We start from the raw sequence: 11431 nt of genomic DNA, 5'->3' as shown, positions 1-11431 counted from the left end.
GAGGATTCTGCAAATTCATCAATAATAACCGTAATCTCATTATATCACAAATTAATGGTTTGTCTCCTTTTCGGCAAGTTCTCATTGTAGCTCTAAGTGATTAAAGTATTTATTCTTACTCATGATGAGGTCATGAGTTCGACTAATTTCCTTCTGTGAATATCTTTTTTCATGAACATACTAGAGATTATAAGTACTTTCCGATAGACCAAACTCATGAAAACATGATAAAATTCCAAACCAAATATTGCAACATCATTTTCTTAAAAATGATCACCATGAAGATCGTTATCCCTAGCCCTAGCTAGGGCCAAATCCACATACTAATTGGAAATGAACAAAGTCTAAAGTGTTCTGTCTCTATGATAGGGAACCCGAGACACCCTGACCAAACTATCATCCCTTACACTGCTCGACCGTTTACACGACAAGCCAAACCCAAACCAACTCCCCAGTCCAGATCGAAACCAATATTTATTCGACAACGTCGTCTTGTCCTTTGCCTTCCCCTCCGGGGGCTTGGTGCACTCTTGGAAGGCCACTAGAAAAGGGTCTTCATGTTTTCTAAGAGCCTTTGTGGAGGAGCTTCTTGAGAGGGGCTGAAAGGTGCAGGGAGGCAAAGGCAGATGAAAATCTTGGAGAGAGAGTTTAGGAGAAGCCTCACCACAAGGGCAAGGTGGGGGTGGCAGCTCTCTGTAGGGGTGTGGTGGTTGTGTGGCTTTGGAGACACCAGGCATGTTTTCCCATGAGAAGGGCACCTTGCCTAGGGAATGTTGGACACTGCTCATACTTGGGTTTCTTCTATTGTTATGAAATTTGTGGAGAAAATGAGAATATATATAGTGAGCTAGCTACATATGCTTTGTGGGGGGTTTTTTTTTTTCTTATTAATTTTTTTAGCGGCAGAGTTCGATAGGGCCAAGCAAATAAAACGTGAAGGGGATCTGAGAATGGGGTTTTTTTCAGTCACTAGTTGATGCGGACAAGTTATGTGTTTGCTCTTTCACTTGACAAAAAGCAATAAATCCACAGAATACATATTTGTTTGATGACATAGGAAGAAAACTATATCTTGAAAAGTAAGTAAATACATACGAAACGTAAAGAAAAAAAAAAATTGAATTGAATTAATCCCAGATAGCCTATATATTTATATTATTTTTTCCATTATTTTTTTTACTTCATTGCATTGAAACAACAAGACAGAAGCCAAGTAACTTTTTCTTATTTTGCTTAATATTGCAAAGCCAAAATGTATTATGATGTTACCAGTAGAGAAAATTACAAAAAAAAATATTTAACTAGTGTGGTGCACATGTACCATATTAATTAATTTATTTCATAACTCACAACAAGTCCGATCGAATCTTTTAGTTCTTTAAAAATGTGAAGATAAAACAAGAGTTCGATGGATTTCCAAAAAGCACTGCAACATTTTTTTCATTTTTAAACAAAAGTAGGGAGAGGAAATTATGGATGGGATATTGTACAATTAAATATAATGGTAGAAAAAGTCAATAGACTGTCGATTCTTAAAAAATTATCATGAAGGGGGCTTTTTATGATTCTAAAACAGAGATGGGAAAAACCAGATAACATAAAATGAAAATATAATAATTCAAAAAAGTTTTGGTGTCCGGCATGTTAATTTTTATATAGGTATGAGTGAAAGATTGAAGGGAAAAAAGACAATGAATGGGTGATAAAAGAAAGATTACTGAGTTATCGTGGGGCCTGGCTGACTACGTTATATGATTGAATTGAAATTTTTTGTGGGGAAATGAAGTTGAAGGAGCCATGAGACAAACTTGGATGATGTTTGACTGAATTCATATTTAACTTCTTTACATGTACAAAAGACAAGCCCCATAGACTTTTCTGTCACATTTAAAAACCAAAGTTGACAACTTCTCTTTTCTCATGCCAAGGGACACACAATTAGTGTTACCAATAAGTCTCTATATTTTTTTTTTGTCTCTCTATTCATTTTAACATTTGATGTGGCTAGGTGTGAGTTAATGAATTAAACTTGGATACTAAAGACACACGATATGCACGTGAGAAGAAAATTATTGTATGGAAATAAAAAAAAGAGAATAATGAACGTGACGATTTATTTATTTCCTTTAATGTAATATGCAACTAATGGTATAGACGAGTTTAGGTAGGGAACAATGGGGTATACATATTTCATGTATCCATCGTTGCCATCTTTGAGTACAAATTTGCAAATCAAAACTCAAAAAGAAACTTGACCTTTTTGTAAATGAAAGTTACAAGAAATAAAATCTTATTGAGTTTGATAATGAGAGAGTAACAATATTCTCACATCATGATGATACATCGATTTATAAACAAATGATAGGGGGGCTATGGCCTTTATGTGAAGAAGAAGAAAGGAAAAAAAAAGGACAAAATGAAACACCAAACTTGGTAATCGAAAACAACACAAATAGACCACGTTCATATTTCTTCCTCAATATCTATCTCCCTCTATTTGGGAAGAAAAAAAACGACACACCGTAGGCCCTTTAGGTAATGTGAAAAATTGAAAAACCGACAAATAAAACATTGTTTGGTGGCCATCAAACGTGGTATCTCTCTATTTAGGAGACTGAGGCATTTTAATTATACTATCCTCCCTAACACCACAAGAATACTTGCATGAGAAACTAAACATGGTCTTAACTTTCTTCTCACCATAATTCTGAGCTGGACTATTAGGGTTCTTGGCTCTGCATTTCATCAAAGCAGACAAAAATGGGTCTTCTTCCTTTTTAACACCGCCACCTAACAATCTGAACGAGTTTAACCTAAGCGAAGGCTGAATAGAACACAGAGGAAGACGGGTTTGCCGATCAACCACCATAAACCTAGCACTCCTACCTGGGGATGTCGATAGACAAGGAGGCGGCCTCAGCTTCAACGTTAAGTGCTCCATGTTCAAATGCTCTGATAGTACTTTATGATCGCGATGATCATGTACAACCGTTACAACCTTAGACATCCCGGGCTCATTCTCCCAAGAAAAGGGTATACTAGCCCGAGATGGCCGTGGCATAACAGCCTCGCTGTCACTTGATCTTCTCCGGTGCATGGTGTTCAAGTAATGCAATGATAAATGCTTTGGTTTATGGTTGCGATTATGTGCTAATCGTTTGCCTTTAAATGGGTAGCTAAATTTTGTTTCTGTGTTAGGAATGCAGAAATGAATAATGGGAAAAAAGATGGCAAGCTCCTTTTCAGTTCACGTCATTGATCAATAACGTAGAAAAGTTGTGAGGAATATATAGTTTGGCTTTAGCTATAGGGTTCTCTAACAAACTTGGATTTGATTTGGTGGCTAATGTTTCTGAACACCCGAATTGATTTTCAGACCGGTTACAAATAAAAGAGGCGTGAGTATGAATCACAATTAGGGTATTTTCTTTTCATTAATGTTAGGTATACCTTGTTTTTTCCTTTCCTTTTTAATTACATGTACTTATAACTTGAACGTCCTCTCTCTCTCTCTCTCTCTCTCTCCATGGACAATGATTTTTCATCCATATATCCATCTATCTATACGCTCCAAATTGAAATTAATAACTCTCTCTCTCTCTCTCTCTCTCTCTCTCTCTCTCTCTCTCTCTCTCTCTCTCTCTCTCCATGGACAATGATTTTTCATCCATATATCCATCTATCTATACGCTCCAAATTGAAATTAATAAATTGGGTATCAATCAAATTATGATCATATAAGAAATGAAACTAAGAATTCCTTTCTTTTTAATAATGTAATAAAATATTATGTTGTGGTGAATCGTGGAGCGATCAAGACCTTACAATCAAAATCGATCAATTTAACCAACTAAACAATTTGGGTGATGATACTTCGCTTCAAAATGTTGGAATACATACGTAGTTTAAATTTCTATCCCTCGTTCATACATATAAAAAGAGAAACGATCAACTCATATCCTATCGATGGAAACAAGTTAAGATATATTAATTTGTACGGATTGGAATATCTTAACTTCATATGGAAGCTATATAGTATTTTAGTTTAGGTATGACCGTATGAAAAATGAGGACAAATATTATGTAGTTTTTAATCTTGTAGTTTGAAGTTGAAGCTACAATATATTTTGTTTTGCAACAGAAAACCGGGCCTCTGTCTTCAATTTTAGTTCCAAGCTCGTCGGCCCAATTGTTCACTTCTTTAAAGGCCCAATATATAATACATCAGCGTCGTTTTTAATGTGATGACACGACACCGTTTTGACTGCCGTTTTCACTCCGGTTGATGCGGGCGCGCTAGGGTTTTAGGGCTTCCCCTCACCGTTCTCTATAAAAATATGAAAAAACTGGTTGAGAAAGCAGCAACCACAGCGGCCTTCAGTTTCCTCTTCGTTTTCTTTCAGCTGGTTTCAAACCCAGAACTCTCAAAATCCTAGGATTTTGAGGTTTTAGGGCTCTGGGTAAACACCATATGTTTTCAAAATCTATAGATATATTTTCGATGATTTAATTTGTGAAGTTCCATTTCCTGCGATTTGTGAATTTGTGAAGGGTTGGTTGCGATGATTATAAAAATTCCTCGTTCTGAATGCTATAGCCATGGCATGACAGACACCTATACACCCATAGAATATGAGCACCAACCCACCCATTTCAATTCTGTAAATTTTAAGTTTTGTTATGTTTTTGTTCAAATCGGCTGATTTTTCTTTCATCCACAAGCTTGAATTTTAAATTTGGCATTAGGGTTAATTTGATTGTTCTTCCCCTTCATTAATTTGATAATATTTGTTGGTTCTGGATCGAAATAGGAGTTGATTTTCGTATCCACAGAGCATTTTGCTATAGTGCTTTGTGTTTAGACATCTCCTGAAAGTAATCATGGTGGTGTTTAAAGCCCTAGTTGACAGAACTAAAAAATGAATATGGGGTTACGCACAGCTCCACATTATCTTCATGTAATATCTGTAAAACCCTAGAAGTTAAACCATTATGCTTACCCAGATGGCTTTGTGTTTGGAAGAATCAAAACTGGATCATCATTTTAGATTTTGGTTCAAGTGACGTTACTTTCTGCGGCAGATGAATTGACATTTGAAAGGACACAATGTAGCAGTGATGAGCAGCTAACACGTAAGAATGTCCCAACTTTTGTAGTTGGGATTTTCAATGAAATTCTCTTGTTACGCTTGGCTTCTGAGCTTTCCTTTTTTAGCTAATATAGTTAAATCCCAAAAGAAAATGTTTGGGTCATAAAATATTTTCGAAATTGTAGAGAAATTGGTGTGAAGGTAGAACATCTTGATTCTCAATTAGTATGTAGGGCAAAGTCATCCTATAATACCTTGCCCTAAAAAAAAAGAAAAACCGCAGAAAATCAACCTTTTTAAGAAAATAGAATCAAAAGATAAAGGCAAGTAAGGACGGTTACTTTCACTTGAATAGTATATGCAATTTTTTTCTTTGTCAACGTCAGTACTCTTATGCAGTAGCTCTGGCTAATCTTGCCTTCGGGGCTGCATAATCTTGGTGGAGCCTACCTCCTGTCCGGGCTGGATTTGCTTGGTGAGACGTGTTTAGCCAGCCAAGGTGGCCATTTGCCATGACAAATGGAACTGCTGGAAGTGCTGTGAGAGGCAAAGAGACTGTAATGAGGGGTTCTAACAAGGAGTTGCCAAGTCTCGGACTCAATGTATAATGTAATTATGCTACCATAAAACCCACATATTTCACATCTGAAGCTTAATATATAGTTGGACAAGCCTCCTGTCACACTTTCTCCATTATTACTGTTAATGATCCTCCCATTTCCAACAAGTTTAACTCTGGCCAGCAAATTGTACATCCTAATAGTTCAGATGGAATTTTTCAATTGTTATAAAAGGAACATGAGGCAATTACAAATCAATATCACCTGCCAGCCTCTGGTCATTGTCTACTTGAGTTTTGGGCCAATCATGGCCCACCTATCAATTTGGTGAGGCTAAGCCCATGATTAGGCTAGAACTAAACTTTGGCAGCCCAAATTATGAATTGACTGAAGGCACCTTACCCTTTCACAAGTATAATTGAGGGAACCAACAACCACAATAGGAACACATACTGAAATTGAAGAAAATAAGTAAACAAGACTAGATATTTTAAAAAAAGGTTCCAAATTAACTGTGAATAATTATGCTTGGTACTAAAGATAAAAACCGAATCTTGTTCCTTCACCTAATGGCCTCATAGTTTGTGAAATGATTACAAGGCAGGCAAGGAGGAAGAGTCCAAGATACTGGAACCAAGGAGGTTATTATTCTCTGCTCTTGGGCTACTCCCTGCACTGCTATTTGAGAGAGACCCGAATGCTGTCTTCTGTAAGACCCCAGTAGGAGATGACCCTAATGAAGAAGGGCTGTTCTTGTCCCATCCCTCTGTCATAAGATTAAGCACTGAAGAGTTCTTGCATTCTGCTGCAGTGTTGTTATTGGTATGGTGCAAAACCTCCCCCAAAGGGCCACCAAGTGAAGTCTCCCAACTGATTGGGATCCAATTTGCTTGCTTATTGTTTTGTGCATTGAGGGCACTGCCTACTCCCAAACCCATTGGCTTGGGGTTTAGTTCCCGTGAAAGCCGGAGAGGGGACAGAGTGAGCTTCTCATTGTTTGTAGAGGAAGTGGATGGTATGAAGTCTGAGGAAGCAATGGGGATTGAAATTGACAACTGGGTTCTGTCTGATTGCATGTCAAATTGGTCAGGCCAAGAAATAGCTGGGCGATTGGATTGGTTTTTAGGCCAATCGTCGATGAAGTGGCGAAGGGAATGCTGTTGTGAGTTGGTTTCTGCAGGGTCAGTCAGGTTCTGTGATGAAGAACCATAGTTTCTGCAGCTCATTAGAGAAGACCCTTTCTGTGATGGGTTGAGGAGGGAGTCAGAGGGGACAAGCCCAAACTCTGTTCTTGAGGATTCTTCATATCCCATTTGCTGTTTCTGGATGAAGAATGGGTTCTCTTTAGACAACATGGAGGGGCCTGGTGTTTGATGCATTCTTTCACCCACATTCTCTTTGTTCATGAACATCCTACAAACAAAGAGAAACCAAAATTAAATTTTTTTTAATGAAAAACAGAAAGAAAGAGAATATGTGTTTAATGGGGAAAGCAACTTTTTTGCAATATAAAAATTGAGCTAGGACCACCAATACAATCAACATTGTGCAAAATAAAGCAGATTGAAGTAATTTCAGATAGTAAAATAGACTAGTCACCATCAGCACTGAAAAGATGATGATATAATTGATTCCACAATTCTTTAGATAGTAAAAGTAATGAATGTGGTACTACTCCACAATGCCAATTTTAGATGTCCAGAATGAAGCCTGAAAAACGAATCCATGCTGAAAAGATACGAAATTGAATCTGCTTTACCTGTTCATCTGAGTGGCTGCAGAAGAATTAGATGCAGCAGGCTGCAAGCTCTTGAGCTGTTGGTTGGCAATGCTGAGGCTGCTTGAACCACCGCCAGCGGGAATGGACACCGAGGATGCTGATGAAGAAGCCGAAGACATAAGCTGCTTTGAGGTGGTGGTGGTGGTGGTGGCGGCGGCGGTGGTTCCAGCGACGGGTTCCACAGGCTTTCTTGAACGGTGGCGGCCTCTGTTCATGTGCCGCTCACAATATTTTTGGTCAGGAACGGCATCTCTCCAGCACCGCCATTTCTTCCCATCAGTCCTACGACACCTTCCTGGCTCAGGATCAGTGTTGTTGGAGAATCCCAAATGGATAGAACCCCATCCCACTGCACATATGCACACACCCAAAAATGAAAAACTTAGAATGCAAGAAAGGAATGAAGAAATAAAAACCCCAATCTTGGTTTGGATGCAGAAATTTGACTTGTGGACTAAGTTATGTTCATTGTCAGGCACAAACATTATACTAAAATTTACAGAATAACATGTGGAATATAGATACAAGAAATGTTATTGGATTAGTACTTAACAGTTGAACATTTTACTCTGTACATATAAATAGCATTTTCTAATTTTCCTGAGGAACAGAGAAGGATGAAGTTACATACATGTATTGGGCCTCGGAAGTCCATTTGGAAAGGCAGAATCAAGGGCCTTCTTTATTGGGATGAGCAGATTAGATGGTATAGGCACATTTGCAGTAATGTATTTGTAGATCAAGGCCTGGTGTTCTAACTCCATCCATTGAGATGGAGTGAATGGCCCTCTGACCCCTGCTATATCCCAGTGCATGGCAGCACCATTGAAGCTCCCAGTATTGTGGCCTGCAACAGAACCAGGTAAAGAAAAGACCAGACAGAAAAGCCAAAACTTTAAGAAACCATTTCATGACTTTCTGATAAATTTTTTTAAAAAGGGGTTAATTATTTATCAGTGTAGAATATAAAGTGTAAAAAAAAGGAGTTGGCAGTATACCCAAAAACTATACCTTGACTGTGCATTTATGGCTACAACAAGAAATTAACAATCATGAATTTCTTGTTTTTGCTAGAAGAAGATAAAATAAAGGGGAAAGAAGGGGAAAAAGAAAAGAAATCAGAACCAATCAAAAAGAATTGGTCTTTGTTAGCTAGTTCTTATTTCTCCTCCAATCTCGGCTTCATAAATTTTTCTTCTTTTGTGCCCAACTAATCCATAGTACTGAAATTTTACCAAAGCCATCCCTTCCCACAAAACAAGCAGACAAAAGATTTTTAAGGAAGAGAAAATATATATATATATATATATTTTTTTTTTAGCGCTTGACAAGACTCAAAACCAAGACCATGGATGTTCCATGAAAAGACCTTCCACCAGTCCTCTGCCTGGGAACCAACCAAAGCCAACATCTTTACCAAAAGCCAAAAACCAACCTCATGAACCCAAAAGCTCCATGCAATGATGCAAGTGCCCATATGTTAATTAATATTAAACCCACATAATAAACAACAACCTTAATTAAACTGATGATTATGTACCTGTACTTCTGTTGTAAGCAGATAATGGTTGGTGAAAGTAAGGCAATGAGGCATTCTGAGTGCTCTTGTCAACCAAAACAGCTTCCGAATTGGGAGAATTAGAGAAGCTCAGCAATTGCTGCCCATCAGAGAAATGAGTGCTGTTGTTAGGCATTGTCTTGGAAGCTGAAAGAAAATCATCAGTCTTGGGCAGTTTTGAGCTTCTCCAATCTTCTTCAACAGTGCCTGCAGATCTCCCCTGCTTGTGGAACCCAGATCCGTACCATTTGTGCTTGGTCTCCTGATCTGATGACGAACTAGCAAGAGAAGCAAAACCAGTTCCTGCTGCTGCACCCCCCAACCCATCAAAACCCACCACCCCAAAATCCATATAGAAAAAAAGCCCACCTTCGAAGAACTTATTTAAAGTCTTAACCCCCCCACTAGCTAGAGGCTTAAGATAAAATGCAACATTGGGTCATTGCCTAAAAAAGACACAAGCTTTAGGGGGTGGAGAGAGGCGCGTTTTAAGAGCTCCTCAGCTGAAACTGAAAAACCACGCTGGTTTTTGTTTAGCAAGTTGATATGTTGACTGAAATATTAAATAATTGGGGAGAGAGAGAGGGAGAGAGAGAGAAAACTTGACCACACAAGAATTGTACTATGGTAGAAAAAACGCTACCGTCACAAAAACACTCGATTATATGGCAATGGCATCTCCACAACGACAAGTATTGCATTGGGATTCAATCTAAGAACTTGTTTGACTCATTTTCCATGTATGTAACTCACAAACTTTCAGACCAAAAAAACAAATTTCTCAGACTTTCATTTATCCCTTGAGCTTGTAAAATGTGCATGTCTTCTCTGCACTGTCTTTGTCTTCTTTAACTAAACAAATAATATTTTCTTACTTGTCAAGTTTGATAATTAAGTTAAATATTTGATTTAATTTAATACAATGTTTTGGAGAACAAATGATAGAAAAATCTGATGGCTTGTGGTAGGTAGTGTTAAGATTTTAGAAGGGCAGAATTTTGGTCAACTACTAGCAACATCGATATTTGTTCTTAACTTAATTACTTGTTTAGTATGTGTGAAGTTTTATACAAAAAGTCTCGATGTTATTTGAAGTGGAATCATTCATTATATGAGACTTTCTATTTTATTAAGTTTCCGACGTGCCACTATGTGTATTCTTCAATAAATAAATGAAGTACATAATAAATGATGGAAAAATCTGATGAACAGTTTTCATGGTTTAGTTCCCCTAATACAAAATCTGGAACACTTACATATATTTTTTAAATCTCGGGCATGCTCATAGAAACTCTCTTTTTTGTTTCTAAGGAGACTTTTAATTATTTAATAATAATTATTATTATAGAGCTATAGTTTTTTTTTTTTTTGGGAGGTTCTTTTAGTAATATAGTTAAAAGTGGGTTTTGCCTTGCAAAGTCCGATAGCGAATTTGAGGGGTTTGTGAGTCATAAAGGTAAAAGGTCCAACTAGTGGTGGGCTGCATGAACAAAGATGCATTGCCACGTGATACGAATGCGTCCAATATTCTGACCTCAATACCACATCTTCCATACTCTCACACCTCCTCCATCTTTACTCCTACTCTCTCTAAATCACACCCTCGATTCGGTATGATCGGTAATTCAGCATAAATGACAGCTCTCAACATAGAGAATTTGGCATACACCCCCGTTGTAGGTAAGTTATTCCGTTAAATGAGAACACAAAATCAAACAATCCAACGATATATGTATACCTAGTATAACGCAAATATTAACTTACAATTTAAGATGTGAATATATTTGCCTCGTAAGAACATTTGAATTTATTTGATATGTCGTTTGTCAATAATCTTAAATAAAATAGTTAATTTCATTTTAATACTTTGTTCTTACAATTGTATTCGTAAACCATATTTATTCATACAGTCTTAATTTTAACAATTAAGTACTTTCATTTTGTCGGACACTTGGGTTTGCTAGCCTAAATGTAAGATAATCCTCACTAGGATAGCAATTCCGGCATATGCTATATTCTTGCATGTGGGTCACGTATGAAGGGGTGTTAAGATCGAATACAAGTCTTCAAGGAAGACATATGCTGTACTAATTCAAAATGGACAGATTAATTATATTCTATACTTGTGTTGAAAAAAGGCCCTTCGTGTTCGTGGGTGGTTAAGGAGAGGAGATGGTGGTCAAAGAGATTGAATTGATTGTGTTTGAATATTCCAATCCACCCATTTGGGCTATATTTCTTTCATTAATACCCTTTTATAATTTGTACATGTTCTGCATTACGTGTAATGAGGTATGCACAGATTATAAAAATATAGAAAATTCTATTCTCTACAAAACACATGATTTTCTTACTGTGCAAGACTGGACCCAGTGATTCTTTCCTTCTGTGCGTAGCCACTTGGTCAAATCCTCTGCTTCTTCTTCTTCAACTTGTTTCTAAA

General features: G+C 37.3%; 1 protein-coding gene across 1 annotated transcript; it reads right to left on the bottom strand.

Moving 5' to 3' along the window:
• On the bottom strand, positions 5728 to 9580 carry LOC18788992 (growth-regulating factor 6). Its single transcript, XM_007227123.2, has 4 exons — positions 8971 to 9580; positions 8062 to 8277; positions 7410 to 7779; positions 5728 to 7063 (listed from the first exon to the last, which is right to left on the bottom strand). Exons 1-4 carry the CDS (start codon positions 9338 to 9340, stop codon positions 6244 to 6246), a joined length of 1776 nt encoding a protein of 591 aa, XP_007227185.1. The 5' UTR covers positions 9341 to 9580; the 3' UTR covers positions 5728 to 6243.

Source organism: Prunus persica, chromosome G1, assembly GCF_000346465.2.
Source record: "Prunus persica cultivar Lovell chromosome G1, Prunus_persica_NCBIv2, whole genome shotgun sequence".
Lineage (NCBI taxonomy): Eukaryota > Viridiplantae > Streptophyta > Magnoliopsida > Rosales > Rosaceae > Prunus > Prunus persica.
This window is presented reverse-complemented; position numbering and strand designations above follow the sequence as displayed.

What these genes read in the sequence shown, in the direction of transcription:
- LOC18788992 (XM_007227123.2), bottom strand. Translation starts at nt 9,340, where the DNA reads ATGGATTTTGGGGTGGTGGGTTTTGATGGGTTGGGGGGTGCAGCAGCA. An exon ending in ACTTCCGAGGCCCAATACAT is followed by an intron (nt 7,780 to 8,061) that starts GTATGTAACTTC and finishes GCATATGTGCAG; the next exon opens with TGGGATGGGGTTCTATCCAT. An exon ending in GCAGCCACTCAGATGAACAG is followed by an intron (nt 7,064 to 7,409) that starts GTAAAGCAGATT and finishes CTTTGTTTGTAG; the next exon opens with GATGTTCATGAACAAAGAGA.